Raw genomic sequence first — 13,677 nt, 5'->3', positions numbered from 1 at the left:
GGTAATCCTTCAATAATGTCGCTTCATCTTCCCAAGTTGCATCCTCTTCAGGAGGGTAATCTTTCCATGTACTAGATGTTATACAACAAGAGTTCTATTATGAAGTTGCCTTTCTCTAGAATCTATGATCCTACTAGGCTGCAACTCAAGGACTCCATAAGTTGGGATTACAACTTTCTCATCATCAAGAATATGATTGAGACTAGGTACATAAGGCTTTAACAAACTTACATGAAATACATTATGGACTTTGATATGGGCTGGGCGCTGGAGCTTATAGTGAAAAAGAGCTATGCGTGGGTCGCACTCATAGAAGAACTTTGAAGTGAAATCATAATTCTGATCACTGACTATCCTTTTCGTTGGGAGACCATGAAGCTTGAAGACCTCCTTGACAAATAATCGGGTAAAATCATAGGCTTTAAAGGTTTTCTTTGCTAGTATAAGATGAGCTACTTTAGTAAGCAAGTCCACCAACACTAAAATGGAATCATATCCTCCTTGTATAGTGGAGAGACTTCTGACAAAATCCATTCTAATTCATTCCCACTTCATCTAGGGGATATCCAAGGGTTGAAGCTTCCCACGCATCTTGAATCTTTTAGCTTTGATCCTTTAAGCCCGCCTAATGATAGATCCTCCTTTTACAGCATTCAATGTTTTTGCATAGCCTGGATGCCCTACAGTGGGGCTATCATGAGCTTCATGAAGAATTAACTTCTTTAGAGTAGGATCCTTAGGAATACATAGCCTGTGATTGAAGTATAGGATCCCATCATGGATGAGGTACCCCTTGATTAGATTTTTCTCTTTCTCTGAAGTTTCCCCTTCTTCTACTAGCTTCACCATCCTTTGGTAATCCGGATCGTGAGATGAGACTTCTTTGACCTTGTCTAGTATGGGATCATGTGGCATTGAAATTGCACTCAAGAAATATTTGCGAAGACTGAGTGCATCCACTACCACATTCTCCTTCTAGGGTGGAACTTGATGTCGGTCATGTTCTTGTGGGATTTCAATCCATCTTCTCTGCCTCATGTTGAGGTTAGGCTAGGTAAAGATCCGCTTCAGACTCTTGTGGTCAGTTACAAGTTGGAATTTGCCCCCCAAGAGGTTATGTCTCCATAATTTGAGGCAATGAACAACTGCTAAGAGCTCCAAATCATGGGTGGCATAATTTGCTTCATATTGCTTCAGCTTGCGAGAGAAGTATAAGCCATTGGTCTTCCTTCTTGTCCAAAGACACCACCAAGTTCTAGACTACTGGCATCAACAACCACCACAAATTCCCTGGTGAAATTAAGAAGTTTCAGGCTTGGCACTGAGGTAATGATGGCTTTGAGCTGATCAAAGCTGACTTGATGGATTGGAAACCATACTATTTTTAAATTCTTCTTAAGAAGATCCGTCAGGGGTGCAGCTACCAGGATATAATATTTGATGAAAACTCTATACCGTCCCGTGATTCCCAAAAATCCACAAACTTCATGGATTGATTTAGGGGGTGGCCATCCCAGTATATCCTTGACCTTGGTGGGATCCACTAAGATATCATCTGTCAAGGGTGCAGCTATCAGGACATAATATTTGATGAAAATTCTATACCGTCCCATGATTCCAAAAAATCCACAAACTTCATGGACTGATTTAGGGGGTGGCCATCCCAGTATATCCTTAACCTTGGTGGGATCTACTAGGATATCATCTTGGGAAACAATGAATCCAAGATACTCAATCTGATGAGTAAAGAAGGTACATTTGCTCTTCTTGGCATAGAGTGTATGTCTGCACAACAATTGAAGAACTCTACGCACATGCTCCTCATACTCTTCCACTGACTTTTGGAGTATATTAAGATGTCATCAAAGAAGACAAGCACAAATTCATCCAAGTAGGGACGGAATGTATCTTGCATTAGGTGGTTGAAGGTCACAGGAGCATTGGTTACCTCGAATGACATCACAGTAAACTCATAGTGGCCATAATGGGTATTGAAAGCTGTATTAGGTATATCTACTTCCTTGACTCTGATTTGGTAGTAGTAACCACACCTTAAGTCTATTTTTGAGAAACATTTGGCCCCATGAAGCTTGTCAAGAAGCTCATCGATGCAAGGGATATGATACTTATTCTTGACTGTGACTTCATTTATCCCCCGATAATCTATGCAGAGATGAAGAGTGTCGTCCTTCTTCTTTTGGAAAAGAACAGGTGCTCCCCAAGCAGAGCTACTGTGGCATACAAATCCTTGCTCAATGAGTTGGGAAAGTTGCTCCTTAAGCTCAATGACTTCAGGAAGAGACATTTTAAAGGGTGTTTTTGAGATAGGTTGAGCATCAGGGATCACCTCGATTTCATGATCGACTTTTTGAGGAGGCGGTAGCCCTGTAAGCTTGTCATCAGGAAAGATGTTAGAGAATTCTTGGATCCAAGAGGGTTCTGTTTCTTTACTAGGTTCAACAACTTTGTTGAGCTTAACTAGGAAAACTTGTTGTCTCTTATGTGCTCCCTTGAGAAGATGATGTGCCTTGACTACCTAGACTTAGGTTTACCTATCTTCCTTGAACTGATACTACTTGGCCATGCTCATTTTTAAAAGTTATATTCCCCTAGTTAAAGTGAATATTAGCATTGTTTGCAATTAGCGAGTCCATCCCAAGGATCCCATTATAAATTCCTAAAATGGAAGGACTGTAAAATGGCCATGAGTTTTCTCACTACTCAATTCAAAATCAAGGTTTCCTATAGAATGTTGATACACTACTTTCTTCCCACTATCTAGTTCTACAACCATTCTTCTACTGGTTTTTGACCCAAGTTTAACTTTTGTAAACACCTTGGAGAAAGAAATGAATGGGTACTGCCACAATCAATCAAAAGCTGGAATGGCTTACCATGATGAGTGGTTGGGGTTTGAATAACACCAAATTGTTGATTTGGACCTTGATATTCTACCGCACCGCATAGATGGTGGCACACTCTTCTTCAGCTATCTCTAGAGTTGGTTCTTCGCTTATAGTATAGGCGGTGCAAGCAATTGATCCGCGGCCTCTACCATGTCCACCACCTCTTGCACCTTGCTAGATGGGGGGTTCCACGGCCTTGATTTGTTCGACCATTTTGAGTTAAAGATGATGCTAGCTTGAGACAGTGGTCCTTAAAGTGTCCCGGATCATTGCATTTAAAACATAGAGGGGCCTCTCTAGAAGAAGAAGTACACCAACAGGGAACAAAGGAGTTGGTTTTTCGCCCTCAGTTGTAGTAGCGAATATTTTGCTGGGGCTTCTTGTAAGATTGATCTTTAGGGTTTGCTTTAGGGTAAGATCTCTTCTAAGGCTTAGCTTTATCATTTGGAAAGCTCTTGAAGAGTAAATTCTAAATCCGCATTCTTCGACAAATTTTGGAATTGGTATGCTCAAGATACACTAAAATGTAGATTGAAAAGAAAATTCCCAAAGTAATGGGATTTTTCCAAACTCCCTAATATGGTCTTTTAGAGAAGAGAACAACTTTAACTATCAAAAGCAAGCATTTGGACATTTCCTTAAGTATTTAAGAAAAACTAAATACTATACATTTTGGCTAAGAAAAGATGAAGACTTAAACAAAAAAGCTACCGTTTGTATCTAAGAAAAAGTAAATACTATACATTTTGGTGAAGAAAGTATGAAGACTTAAAACAAAAAAGCTAGCTTCTGTTGAAGCAAGAATGTGGGTATTTTCTTCTTAGAGAAGAGAATGAATTTAACTATCCAAAGCAAGAATGTGGACATCTCCTTAACTATCTAAGCAAATGGAAATATTTAAAATTTTGGCAAAGAAAGTATGAAGACTTAAACAATAAAGCTAGACTAACAAACAAAGAAGGGGAAACTTACATATTAGAGCAATTACAATAAGTATTTAAAATGATCATTTATATTAATTAGAAGGTATATGTTACAAAAAATTTATGAAGCTATGCACACATAGCATTGCGAGTTAATAACAAAAAGTATGAGAGGAAGGGGGAGAACAAGCTACAAAAAAAAGGCAGCTGAGGAGGATTGCGGGGGAAGACACGCATAGTCCAAGGAGAGAGGAGGAGTAAACATTATAAGCCCTCTACTTAAGGGCAATGGGATTGAGATTGCAAGGGGTGATGGGGGGGAGCTCAATGCCCACAAATCAAGGCGGCTCATTAAACCTTCGCTTATGTGCACTTTGGAGATGACAATCCGAATACAATATAATAAAATTGCAAGGGCCAAAATGGCTTGTAAAATGAAGAATGTAAGGGAAGAGGAGCCATTCGTCGCCGAGTGCCATTGAACCTACATTTAGCAAAATAACATAAAATTAGTCAATAAATGGTAAAATTAAAACATTGAGGACTTATATTAACTATTAGTCTAATTAAGTCCTGAACTAATGAGAATTAAACCTAATTTAACCTACATTCAACAAAACACATTCACAAAAATTAATCACTATCTAAACATAGAGGACTTAAATTAACTAACTACACAATAACTAATTAAGCTAAACAAATAAGAAGGGGGCATAATGCTTACAAATATGATAAGTTAAATAAGAATTAGAGCTTGATTTTTAAGAGAAGAGAGTGACAAAGCAAGTAATGAAGAAACACTAGTCAACAATGTGTGCTTGGTATTTATAGAAAAAAATTAATGTATGTGTTGTGTGCATGTGCACACGTGCGCGTGTTGCACACACATCCACTACAATCATAACAAGTTATGTTGTAGTGTGTGAGATGAGAAGTGTTGTCTTACATTTGTAAGAGAAATGTGATATTTTGTTTTTTCCCATGTACTATAGATGACAAATCCAATGATCCAATGTACTAGCCTTGGTAAGTCAGAGGCCCGATTCTAACACATGGTCCCTATAGGTGCAGCCATATGTACGACTACACATGTGGCCAGTGGTGGGGCTGCATGTGTGGCCGCATAGTATGGCTACATGTTTGGCCACACATGTAGCCACATCCACATTTTTTCTTGGATTCTCTCTCCTCTTTGCATGGTCACTGCGTCATTCTCTTGTAGTGTTCTAGATAGCATGCACACCACATGTCCTAAAAAAAGAATAGTACTTGTGCATTATTACTATTAGTATTATACAACTAAAACACATTTTAGGGCTTAAAAATGAGATGATTTGGTCCAACTCTTCCAACTAAAGAGTTAGTGTATTGAAGCGATAGAATCAACTTGATGAAATCTAGAATCTTGATAATATCAAATTATTAACAAGTTGTATTCTTACTGTAACAATTCCAAAAACCCATGCTTTTCACAAGATGATGAGCCTAAAAAAAGACTCAAGTCTCACTAATTATTGTTATAGTCTAACATGCTTCAAGCCAAAGACACATGCATGCCTATTTTATGCATGCAAGGTATGTCTTAAATAATATGGACTTACTATTGTAAGAGGATACAATGTTATGTGTATACAAGAGAACACTTACAAGAAGTATGACCTTTCATTACATAAAACTTAAACTCAAATTTTCATAGCACAAAACGTTAAACTCCAATTACACAATACAAAGATGAAGAATAATGTTGTATAATAGATGGAAAATTCGTAGACACATGTGCTCTTATGAAATGGAGCTTTGATGATTGATTTATAACTACTAAGATAAAGGTTATGCTCTAGTAGAAGCTAGGTAGTAAGCTTACAATGATGGGTAATGAACTATGTAGAGAAGGGGTACATAGGCTTGTATATTTAGGCTAGTCACACGACTGGATAGGTCTACGATCATAGTTTTCTCTCTACTTTAATTGAAAGGATTTTTTAATGCTATGAAAGTTTTGAGGTAATGGGTGCCTTGTAAGTATAAGAATCTATGGCTCCCAAAACTTATTTCTTGAGGTGTGCACATAAATTTATGCATTGATATCATCATGCTTTCATCTCAAAAGTAAGAAAAAGTTTAATATCATAACTATATCAATGTAGCATACGTGTAAAACTTCAATAACACAACTACAAACATAAGTTATAGCATCATGTGTTGAGTAGTGGGAATAAATAAGTCGTCCATGTTGTGATCATCTTTTTCCTAGTTTGTAGCCTCTAGACAAATAGTGATGAATAGTATGGGGAAGCATAAGTTCATAAATTTGCAGGCAAAGAGTGGTGAGTAGTATGGAGAAGCACAAGTTCACAAAAATTTTCCAAGCTAGGTAAGAATGAATAGATCCTATGGAGAGTTTTGTCCAATTAGAGGAAAACACGTGTCATAGTAAGGACGGTTGATTTCAAAGAGCTACACGTAGCTCAACCTAGAGGAGAAAGATTGAGGCGTGTAGAAATAGAATTGGGGACCAGGGGGGGTGCCTTGTAAGTATAAGAATCTATGGCTCCCAAAACTTATTTCTTGAGGTGTGCACATAAATTTATGCATTGATATCATTATGCTTTCATCTCAAAAGTAAGAAAAAGTTTAATATCATAACTATATCAATGTAGCATACGTGTAAAACTTCAATAACACAACTACAAACATAAGTTATAGCACCATGTGTTGAGTAGTGGGAATAAATAAGTCGTCCATGTTGTGATCATCTTTTTGCTAGTTTGTAGCCTCTAGGCAAATAGTGATGAATAGTATGGGGAACCACAAGTTCATAAATTTGCAGGCAGAGAGTGGTGAGCAGTATGGAGAAGCACAAGTTCACAAAAATTTTCCTAGCCAGGTAAGAATGAAAAGATCCTATGGAGAGTTTTGTCCAATTAGAGGAAAAGACGTGTCATAGGAAGGGCGGTTGATTTCAAAGAGCTACACGTAGCTCAACCTAGAGGAGAAAGATTGAGGGGCGTGTAGAAATAGAAATAGAATTGGGGAGGCGCGCCCATTGCCGGCCATTGATCATGTGGGAGAAGCAGGGCGGGGGAGGATTCTTGAAGGGATGGGGGAGGACTACGTGGTGGTGTGTCTACAGCACGAGAGGGTGGAAAAGTTCACAAAGAGAGGGGAAAGACACACAATGTACATAATTTCACGAGATCGTCATGTCAAGGAGAGAAAGATGCAGAGCGATCCAGCTGCCTCCCAGCAACACTTTGATTGCTTTGGATTGGTGTCAGTCCCATATTATAGTATCATGCCTCTTTCTTTTGTGAGAATGCAATGGCTTTCTAGCCTTCTAGGTAACCTCCACACACACACACACACACACACACACACACACCTCTACACACACACACACACACACACCTTCCATTTGTCTTGGACGCCTAGCCAACCATCCCGTGTGGAATCTCCAACACTGACCACCCAAAAAAGGCACCTGAAAATCATAACCATCAACCTATATTTTGCAACTACAGGCTATTGTCGTACAGACACATCCCTCTTTCACTAAAAGAATTTCAGTTTTTTTTTTAAACTAGAATAGGGGCTATTACAATGCATAATTCTTCCAAATGTTCTATATTCTTTCGGTTAAAGTTATATTCTTATTTTTACAATAAACAATTGCCAAATTAGAGCCTAGGCTATTGAATAACCATTGGAGGTGGCTCTTTTTCCTTAAGGGTTGAATTGATGTGAAATATACTACACACCTTTAGCATCTTAAGCTTTTGCTTGGATCAACAGTAGCCATAATTTATTTTCAGAGTGGTGGGGCAACAACCAATTTTTTAATCCCTGGTTTATGGTGCCTTCCCCCCACGCTTACAAAGGGTTGAAAAAATGAAGGGTATAATTATCATAAGAGAGCCAGTAAGAGAGCCTATAAAGATCGTGGCAGGAGCTACTGAAGGTTGAACTAGCATTGAGGGAAATAAGGGAGACCGCAACCCTAGGTTGGATGAGAAACTTGTCCCATTAGTATAAGAGTGAGAGTGAGAGGGTATGTGTGTGTGCATCGACTGACTGTGTGTGTGTGTGTGTGTGTGTGAGAGAGAGAGAGAGAGAGAGAGAGAGAGAGAGGTATATGTGTGTGCATCGACTGACTGTGTGTGTGTGTGTGTGTGAGAGAGAGAGAGAGGGGTATGTGTGTGTGCATCGACTGACTGTGTGTGTGTGTGTGAGAGAGAGAGAGAGAGAGGGGTATGTGTGTGTGCATCGACTGACTGTGTGTGTGTGTGTGTGTGAGAGAGAGAGAGAGAGAGAGAGAGAGGGGTATGTGTGTGTGCATCGACTGACTGTGTGTGTGTGTGTGTGTGAGAGAGAGAGAGAGAGAGGGGTGCTAGTGTGTGTGTAGCACTTTCATTCAATTATACTTCAACTATACTCGGAAAGAGTGATCTCTTGCGTCATCTTGGAATCCTGTGCTCATGGTTTCAAGCTTAGCTTGTCAATGTTATGCAAGTAGAGATAGACTCGATACCTCATGTTATGCTCTCTTTACAGCATAATTAGAGTTTTGAAAGCTCTCTGTAGAGAATCGATACTTCTTTCGCATTCACGATTACAGTCGCACCTTCTTTTTTGCTTGTTTTCTAGGCCATCTCGTTATGGAAGATGCAGATGCTGTAGAGGCTGGTGGCATGAACATAAATGGAGGTGGGGGTAATGCTAATGGAGGGATTAATTGCAGTTGTGATCAGCCTTGCACAGAACATTTTAATATCAATGGTCTCGCCATAGCCAATACAATGGCCTATCCCTCCACCATTGCCGTAAACCTTCACACAACGGATCATAATGAGCAACGGCGAGACATTCCGTCAGACAGAAAAACTTCCGTCGGCGGCTCACTAGCTTCTTCATGGCTTGCATTTTCGAGTAGCGGATGTGAAGCTGTCGGAAGAAATTACAAAGGCCATCTGACGAACGAATCCGATCAGCAGATCGTTGATCATTCCGACGACGCTCTTGCCGGACAGATCACTGCAAACTCCGGCGTCTTCTTCTGTATTTCAAAGAGCTCGTTACAAACTTCCGTCAGTGACCAGCAAAATCTGAACGGTATGTATACTTAGCAAGATCGATGAGCGTAAATAGAATCGCGATCAATCTAATGATCATATAATGTTGCCATGTTAATCAATGTCGTTCTAATTCCGCTTAGCTCTTCTGTCGTCGAGCCAGCTCCTGATCAAGCCGCCGCTAATGATACAGTCGTTAAAATGCAAACGGCGGCAGCTGATCGAGGGATGTTCTTGACGGTAAGAGACGTAGCTTCTCCGTCCATTCTAACGTCGGCGTTTCCGTATTGAGCGTTATCAACTTTATTTTTGTAATTGATTTGCAGTTTGTGGATGTGGGCTACAAGCTTGTGAAGAAACGACGGCGCTCGAAACGGGGTTCCGGCAGGCAAATCCTCCAAGGGATCACCGGATTCGTCGTGCCTGGAGAAACGCTGGCTCTCATGGGTCCGTCTGGCAGTGGAAAGACAACGTTTCTCAACCTGTTGGGCGGACGTGATCGGATGGAGAATGGAAATACCATGAGCGGAGTGACCTTATACGACGGAGCTCCCTACAACAAGTCACTAAAGCCAAGGTGGCTGCCGGAGACATTCCGACATATCGAAGCGGGCGTTATTACGTCGTAACGTAATGTTCGGCAGCACTAAGTTTCCGTTTTTGTGCTTTTTACAGAATGGGATTCGTTACACAGGACGACGTGCTGTACCCTCATCTGACGGTAAAGGAAACCCTAACGTACGCTGCTTTGCTACGGCTGCCGGCGTCGATGTCACGCGAGGAGAAAACGGATAAGACCGAGCAAGTGATCCAACAGCTCGGCCTTGAAAGGTGTGTTTGATTCCAACAAGATTCTGGCAACGTAAACTTGAACTCCGACAACGGATAAAGTTAACTCGCTACTTGAAGTCCGACAATGGAAACGGTAAAGGATTGTTTGTTGCGGCAGAAAAGCGATTGATTGCTGATCGGTCTGAGATAATTGCAGATGCAGGGATACGGTGATCGGCAACGCGTTTCTGCGTGGGGTTTCCGGTGGTGAGCGGAAGCGAGTGTGTATCGGCCACGAGATACTGATCGATCCCTCGCTCATTTTCCTTGACGAGCCCACTTCTGGCTTGGATTCAACGACAGCTTTGCGCATCATGCAGCTGCTGCAGAGGCTTGCCCAGGTAAATTATATCTGTCAAGCCCACTAAAGCTACCATGAATCTCCACCACTCACCGATTCCGTCATTAATCTCCGTGACCCACCATATCCGTAAGCAAGCTTCCGTCGTCGTGCAGAGCGGACGGACGGTCGTTACGACAATCCACCAACCTTCCAGTCGGCTGTTTTATCTCTTTGACAAACTGCTGCTGCTGGCGGAGGGTCGTTGCGCCTACTTCGGTAAGGCGGGCAACGCCATCCCGTATTTCGAGTCCGTCGGATTTGCGCCGCTAGTGGCCATGAATCCAGCAGATTTTCTGTTGGATCTTTGCAGCGGCAACACCAACGACATGAAGGTGCCTACAGAGGTTGAAGAAGAGGCGGAGCAGAAGGGCGGCGGAGGGTTGATACGGGCGGCGGCGTCGTCATCCAAAAAGGTGGTACAGGTAAGCGGTAAGATCATTGCTGGAGGCAACCGTAGTAGTATCTATATAAGAACCATGTGTGTCTTTATGTGCAGTATCTGGTGGAATGCAATGAGAAGGAGATGGGAGCAAAGGAAAGGGCTAGGCTGGGGGTGCTTGAAGGTGCTTGGCCGGCAGCGGCAGAGAACCGCATGTGGGCGGCCACCTGGGGGACCCAAGTGGCAGTTCTGCTGGAGAGGGGGCTGAAAGAGCGCCGCCACGACTATCTGAGCTGGTTGAAGGTAACCCAAGTAATGGCAACAGCGGTTTTGTGCGGCAGCCTGTGGTGGCGCTCCAAGGCCACAACGCCGGCGGACCTCCAAAACCAGGTAACGTAGCCCGCTACTCTGGCGTCCTGCCCGCCAAACCTAAACCCACTGTCGTACTTGTGATCTCACTAGGCGGCGCCGCTAACATGAGATCATCGACGGAATTTTTGCTTGCAGGTTGGCCTCCTCTTCTTCACTGGTCTCTTCTGGGGCTTCTTCCCGCTCTTCAATGCCGTCTTCACGTTCCCGTTAGAGCGTGCTCTCCTAGCCAAGGAGCGCGCTTCCGACATGTACAGACTCAGTGCGTACTTTGTGGCCCGCTCGGTTTCAGACCTTCCATTGGACCTGCTCTTGCCTACGTGCTTTCTAACCCTTGTCTACTTCATGGCCACCCTGCGAAAGACTGTCGCCGCCTTCTCTCTCACCTTGTTCGCCGTCTTCCTCACCGTCGTCACCTCTCAGGCACACCCATTATAATTTGCTTATCAATCGAACTCTATTTACTCATTTTCACGGCCAATTCCGGCCGGTAAGATGTGTCAGAAATGTCCAACGTGCGTTTCTCCGTCCTTTGTTTTGCAGGGAGTGGGACTACTGATCGGTGCCGTCATGATGGACGTAAAGAAGGCAACAACGTTAGGTTCTGTGCTTGTGATCGCCTTCACGCTAGCAGGCGGATACTTTGTGCAAGTGAGTGACATGCATGGTCATATCCACTACGTCCACACGATGAGGGCTTTTCCCACTAGTGCTAAAGCTCACCACCAAGCTATCCTTAGTTTTACTTACTCGACTAAATAATGAAGCTATCTTAGTTTTACTTAGTCCATTTTGCTATGAGCTATTTGCCTATTGTGCATTTAATAATATTTTGCTTATTCCATTGCTTTCATTCTAGTATTTCATTAAGGTTGGTCTAACTTTTGAAATTAATGTTTCATCCAACCCATTTCTTGTTGTAGCATATGCCCGAGTGTGTGGCCTGGCTTGAGTACCTCTCCTTCCAGTCTCACTGCTACAAACTCCTATTGAAGATCCAATACTCCCCCTACTACAACATCCACATTTGTTCAACAAACAAGGGTGCCACCTCATCAATCCAATGCAGAAGGGTAATGGCTTTGAACAAAGCTCTCCATGGAATGAGGCTAAGCCCAGGTGCTCAAGAGGTGTGGTCTCTCCTAGCTATGGCTTTGGTTTGTCGTTTCTTGGCTTACTTAGCATTGCGACAAATCAAGGTTAGTTCCATCGGCAAAAATATCAAATGATACATATGTCCCATTGACACAATTCACAACCCAAAGCAAGACCAATAGTTCAAAGAACCATCATTTCTCAATCAAAATCATTCAAAAGTGTTGGCAGTTTTACAACACCATTAGCCAAAAAAATCCCATATAAAATCACCTCACATGATCAACAAAAACAATTCAATCACCCTTCATGTTGCATTCAAAAACATGTGCACTACATACCCCTCTTACAATTTAACCTTTTTTCATTAGCCTACAAATTTTCACCTTTGTATATGAAGGAAAGATAATCGACACACACATGTTGTAAAGTTTCTTAAATAAAATGGCTAGCCTCATTCATCAAAATGCGTACAACGAAAATTAGCTCAGGAGTCCAACCTCCTTGCTCACAAAAGAATAATGATAAAAAAAATTATCAAACATGGTAGCAAGAATAGCCTTTTTTATTTTATTCATGAGAGTATTTTTTCCCTTGATTTAACAAGCTTAGGACTTTTGTGAGATATATTCAAAAGTTTTTTTATTGGTGTAAGTCATGAGTTATTTGTTTACGTAGCTCTTTCAATATACCCTTGGAAAACTTTTACTACATAGATTATGCATACCATTGACCTAATGTCAAAATCTATTAGATCCTTACATAGGTCAATGCATGTGCATGAAAGTATGTTAAGCTACTGATATGAAAACGATGTTATCTAGATCTATGTATCGTTCATGAGTTTTTTTTTTTTACGTACCTCTTTCAATAAACCATTGAAAAAAAATTAAATAGATTACGCACTCCCTTGACCTAATGTAAAAATTCATTAGACCCTTACATAGGTCAATGCATGTGCATGAAAGTATGTAAATATAATCTGGGCTACTCATATGAGGAAAAAAATGATATCTAGGTTTCTCTCTCTCTCTGTCTCTCTCTCTCTCTCTCTCTCTCTCTCTCTCTCTCTCTCTCTCTCTCTCTCTCTCTCTCTCTCTCTCTCTCTCTCTCTCTTACACACACATACACATCTTCACTATTATGAATGCTCTATATAGCATGTGCTTTCAAGGAATATGCTCAAAACCCCTCATGTAGATTTGATTAATATCTTATGGCACATGCAATAGAATCAATTGAAAACTCTCATGATGTATCACATTATGTTATGTTGTTAATGTGGAAATAAGAGAGAGTGTGCCATTTGAGTCTACCATGTTGTTATTTCAACACGAATTCACTATCGATAATAAATTCTAATAATGTCAAAATCATATCAATCATGTTGAGATCATAAGCTTTACATCATTTTGACTTGGTGACCTTATAAAAAAAATTGTTTATAAGGTTGATTTATTGGAGGTGTAAAAAAATTGGCATGGCAATAACCTCAATTTAGTGTCACTATTTTTTATGCCCGAATAAACTAACTCTATATTAGTTTTACAAGTTAAACTGATTCTCATTTAGGGAAAAAATAATTTAATAATAGGGATAGTAGTCCAAAGTGAGGCCACTATAAACTACCATCTTCCTCTTTGGGTTAATTCTTGTTTTGTGACCAAATCTTAAACTGAGCAAGCCATGGAAGGGTTTTTTTTATAATTACTATTCAGTCTACGAGAGGTTGCACTATCCAAAATCCATTTAAAAAAAATCA

General features: G+C 41.0%; 1 protein-coding gene across 3 annotated transcripts; it reads left to right on the top strand.

The window, feature by feature from the left end:
- The first annotated feature begins 7,728 nt into the window (after positions 1–7,728).
- On the top strand, positions 7,729–12,382 carry LOC147618927 (ABC transporter G family member 22-like). 3 transcript variants are annotated; one of them, XM_086774069.1, is made up of 11 exons: positions 7,729–7,830; positions 8,474–8,938; positions 9,062–9,138; positions 9,225–9,475; positions 9,574–9,729; positions 9,887–10,070; positions 10,186–10,494; positions 10,569–10,841; positions 10,959–11,243; positions 11,364–11,471; positions 11,744–12,382. In XM_086774069.1, the coding sequence occupies exons 2-11, from the start codon at positions 8,485–8,487 to the stop codon at positions 12,047–12,049; spliced, it is 2,403 nt and encodes an 800-aa protein (XP_086630195.1). In that variant the 5' UTR covers positions 7,729–7,830; positions 8,474–8,484; the 3' UTR covers positions 12,050–12,382. The 3 variants fall into 3 exon arrangements, with proteins under 3 accessions (XP_086630195.1, XP_086630194.1, XP_086630193.1); XM_086774068.1 differs by lacking the exon at positions 7,729–7,830 and adding an exon at positions 8,167–8,338 and having other exon boundaries at positions 9,893–10,070; XM_086774067.1 differs by lacking the exon at positions 7,729–7,830 and adding an exon at positions 8,171–8,338.
- The last annotated feature ends 1,295 nt before the right edge of the window (positions 12,383–13,677 follow it).

This window comes from Cibotium barometz, chromosome 34, assembly GCF_041138505.1.
Source record: "Cibotium barometz isolate CiBa-2024 chromosome 34, ASM4113850v1, whole genome shotgun sequence".
NCBI lineage: Eukaryota > Viridiplantae > Streptophyta > Polypodiopsida > Cyatheales > Cibotiaceae > Cibotium > Cibotium barometz.
Note: the sequence above shows the minus strand (reverse complement) of the source record. Positions and strands in the feature narration are given on the sequence as shown.

Excerpts from the sequence above, each read along its gene's own strand:
- LOC147618927 (XM_086774067.1), top strand. The coding sequence starts at position 8,305 with ATGGTTTCAAGCTTAGCTTGTCAATGTTATGCAA. Across the intron at positions 10,842-10,958 it reads CGGCGGACCTCCAAAACCAG|GTTGGCCTCCTCTTCTTCAC; the intron begins GTAACGTAGCCC and ends TTTTGCTTGCAG. Across the intron at positions 11,244-11,363 it reads TCACCGTCGTCACCTCTCAG|GGAGTGGGACTACTGATCGG; the intron begins GCACACCCATTA and ends TTTGTTTTGCAG.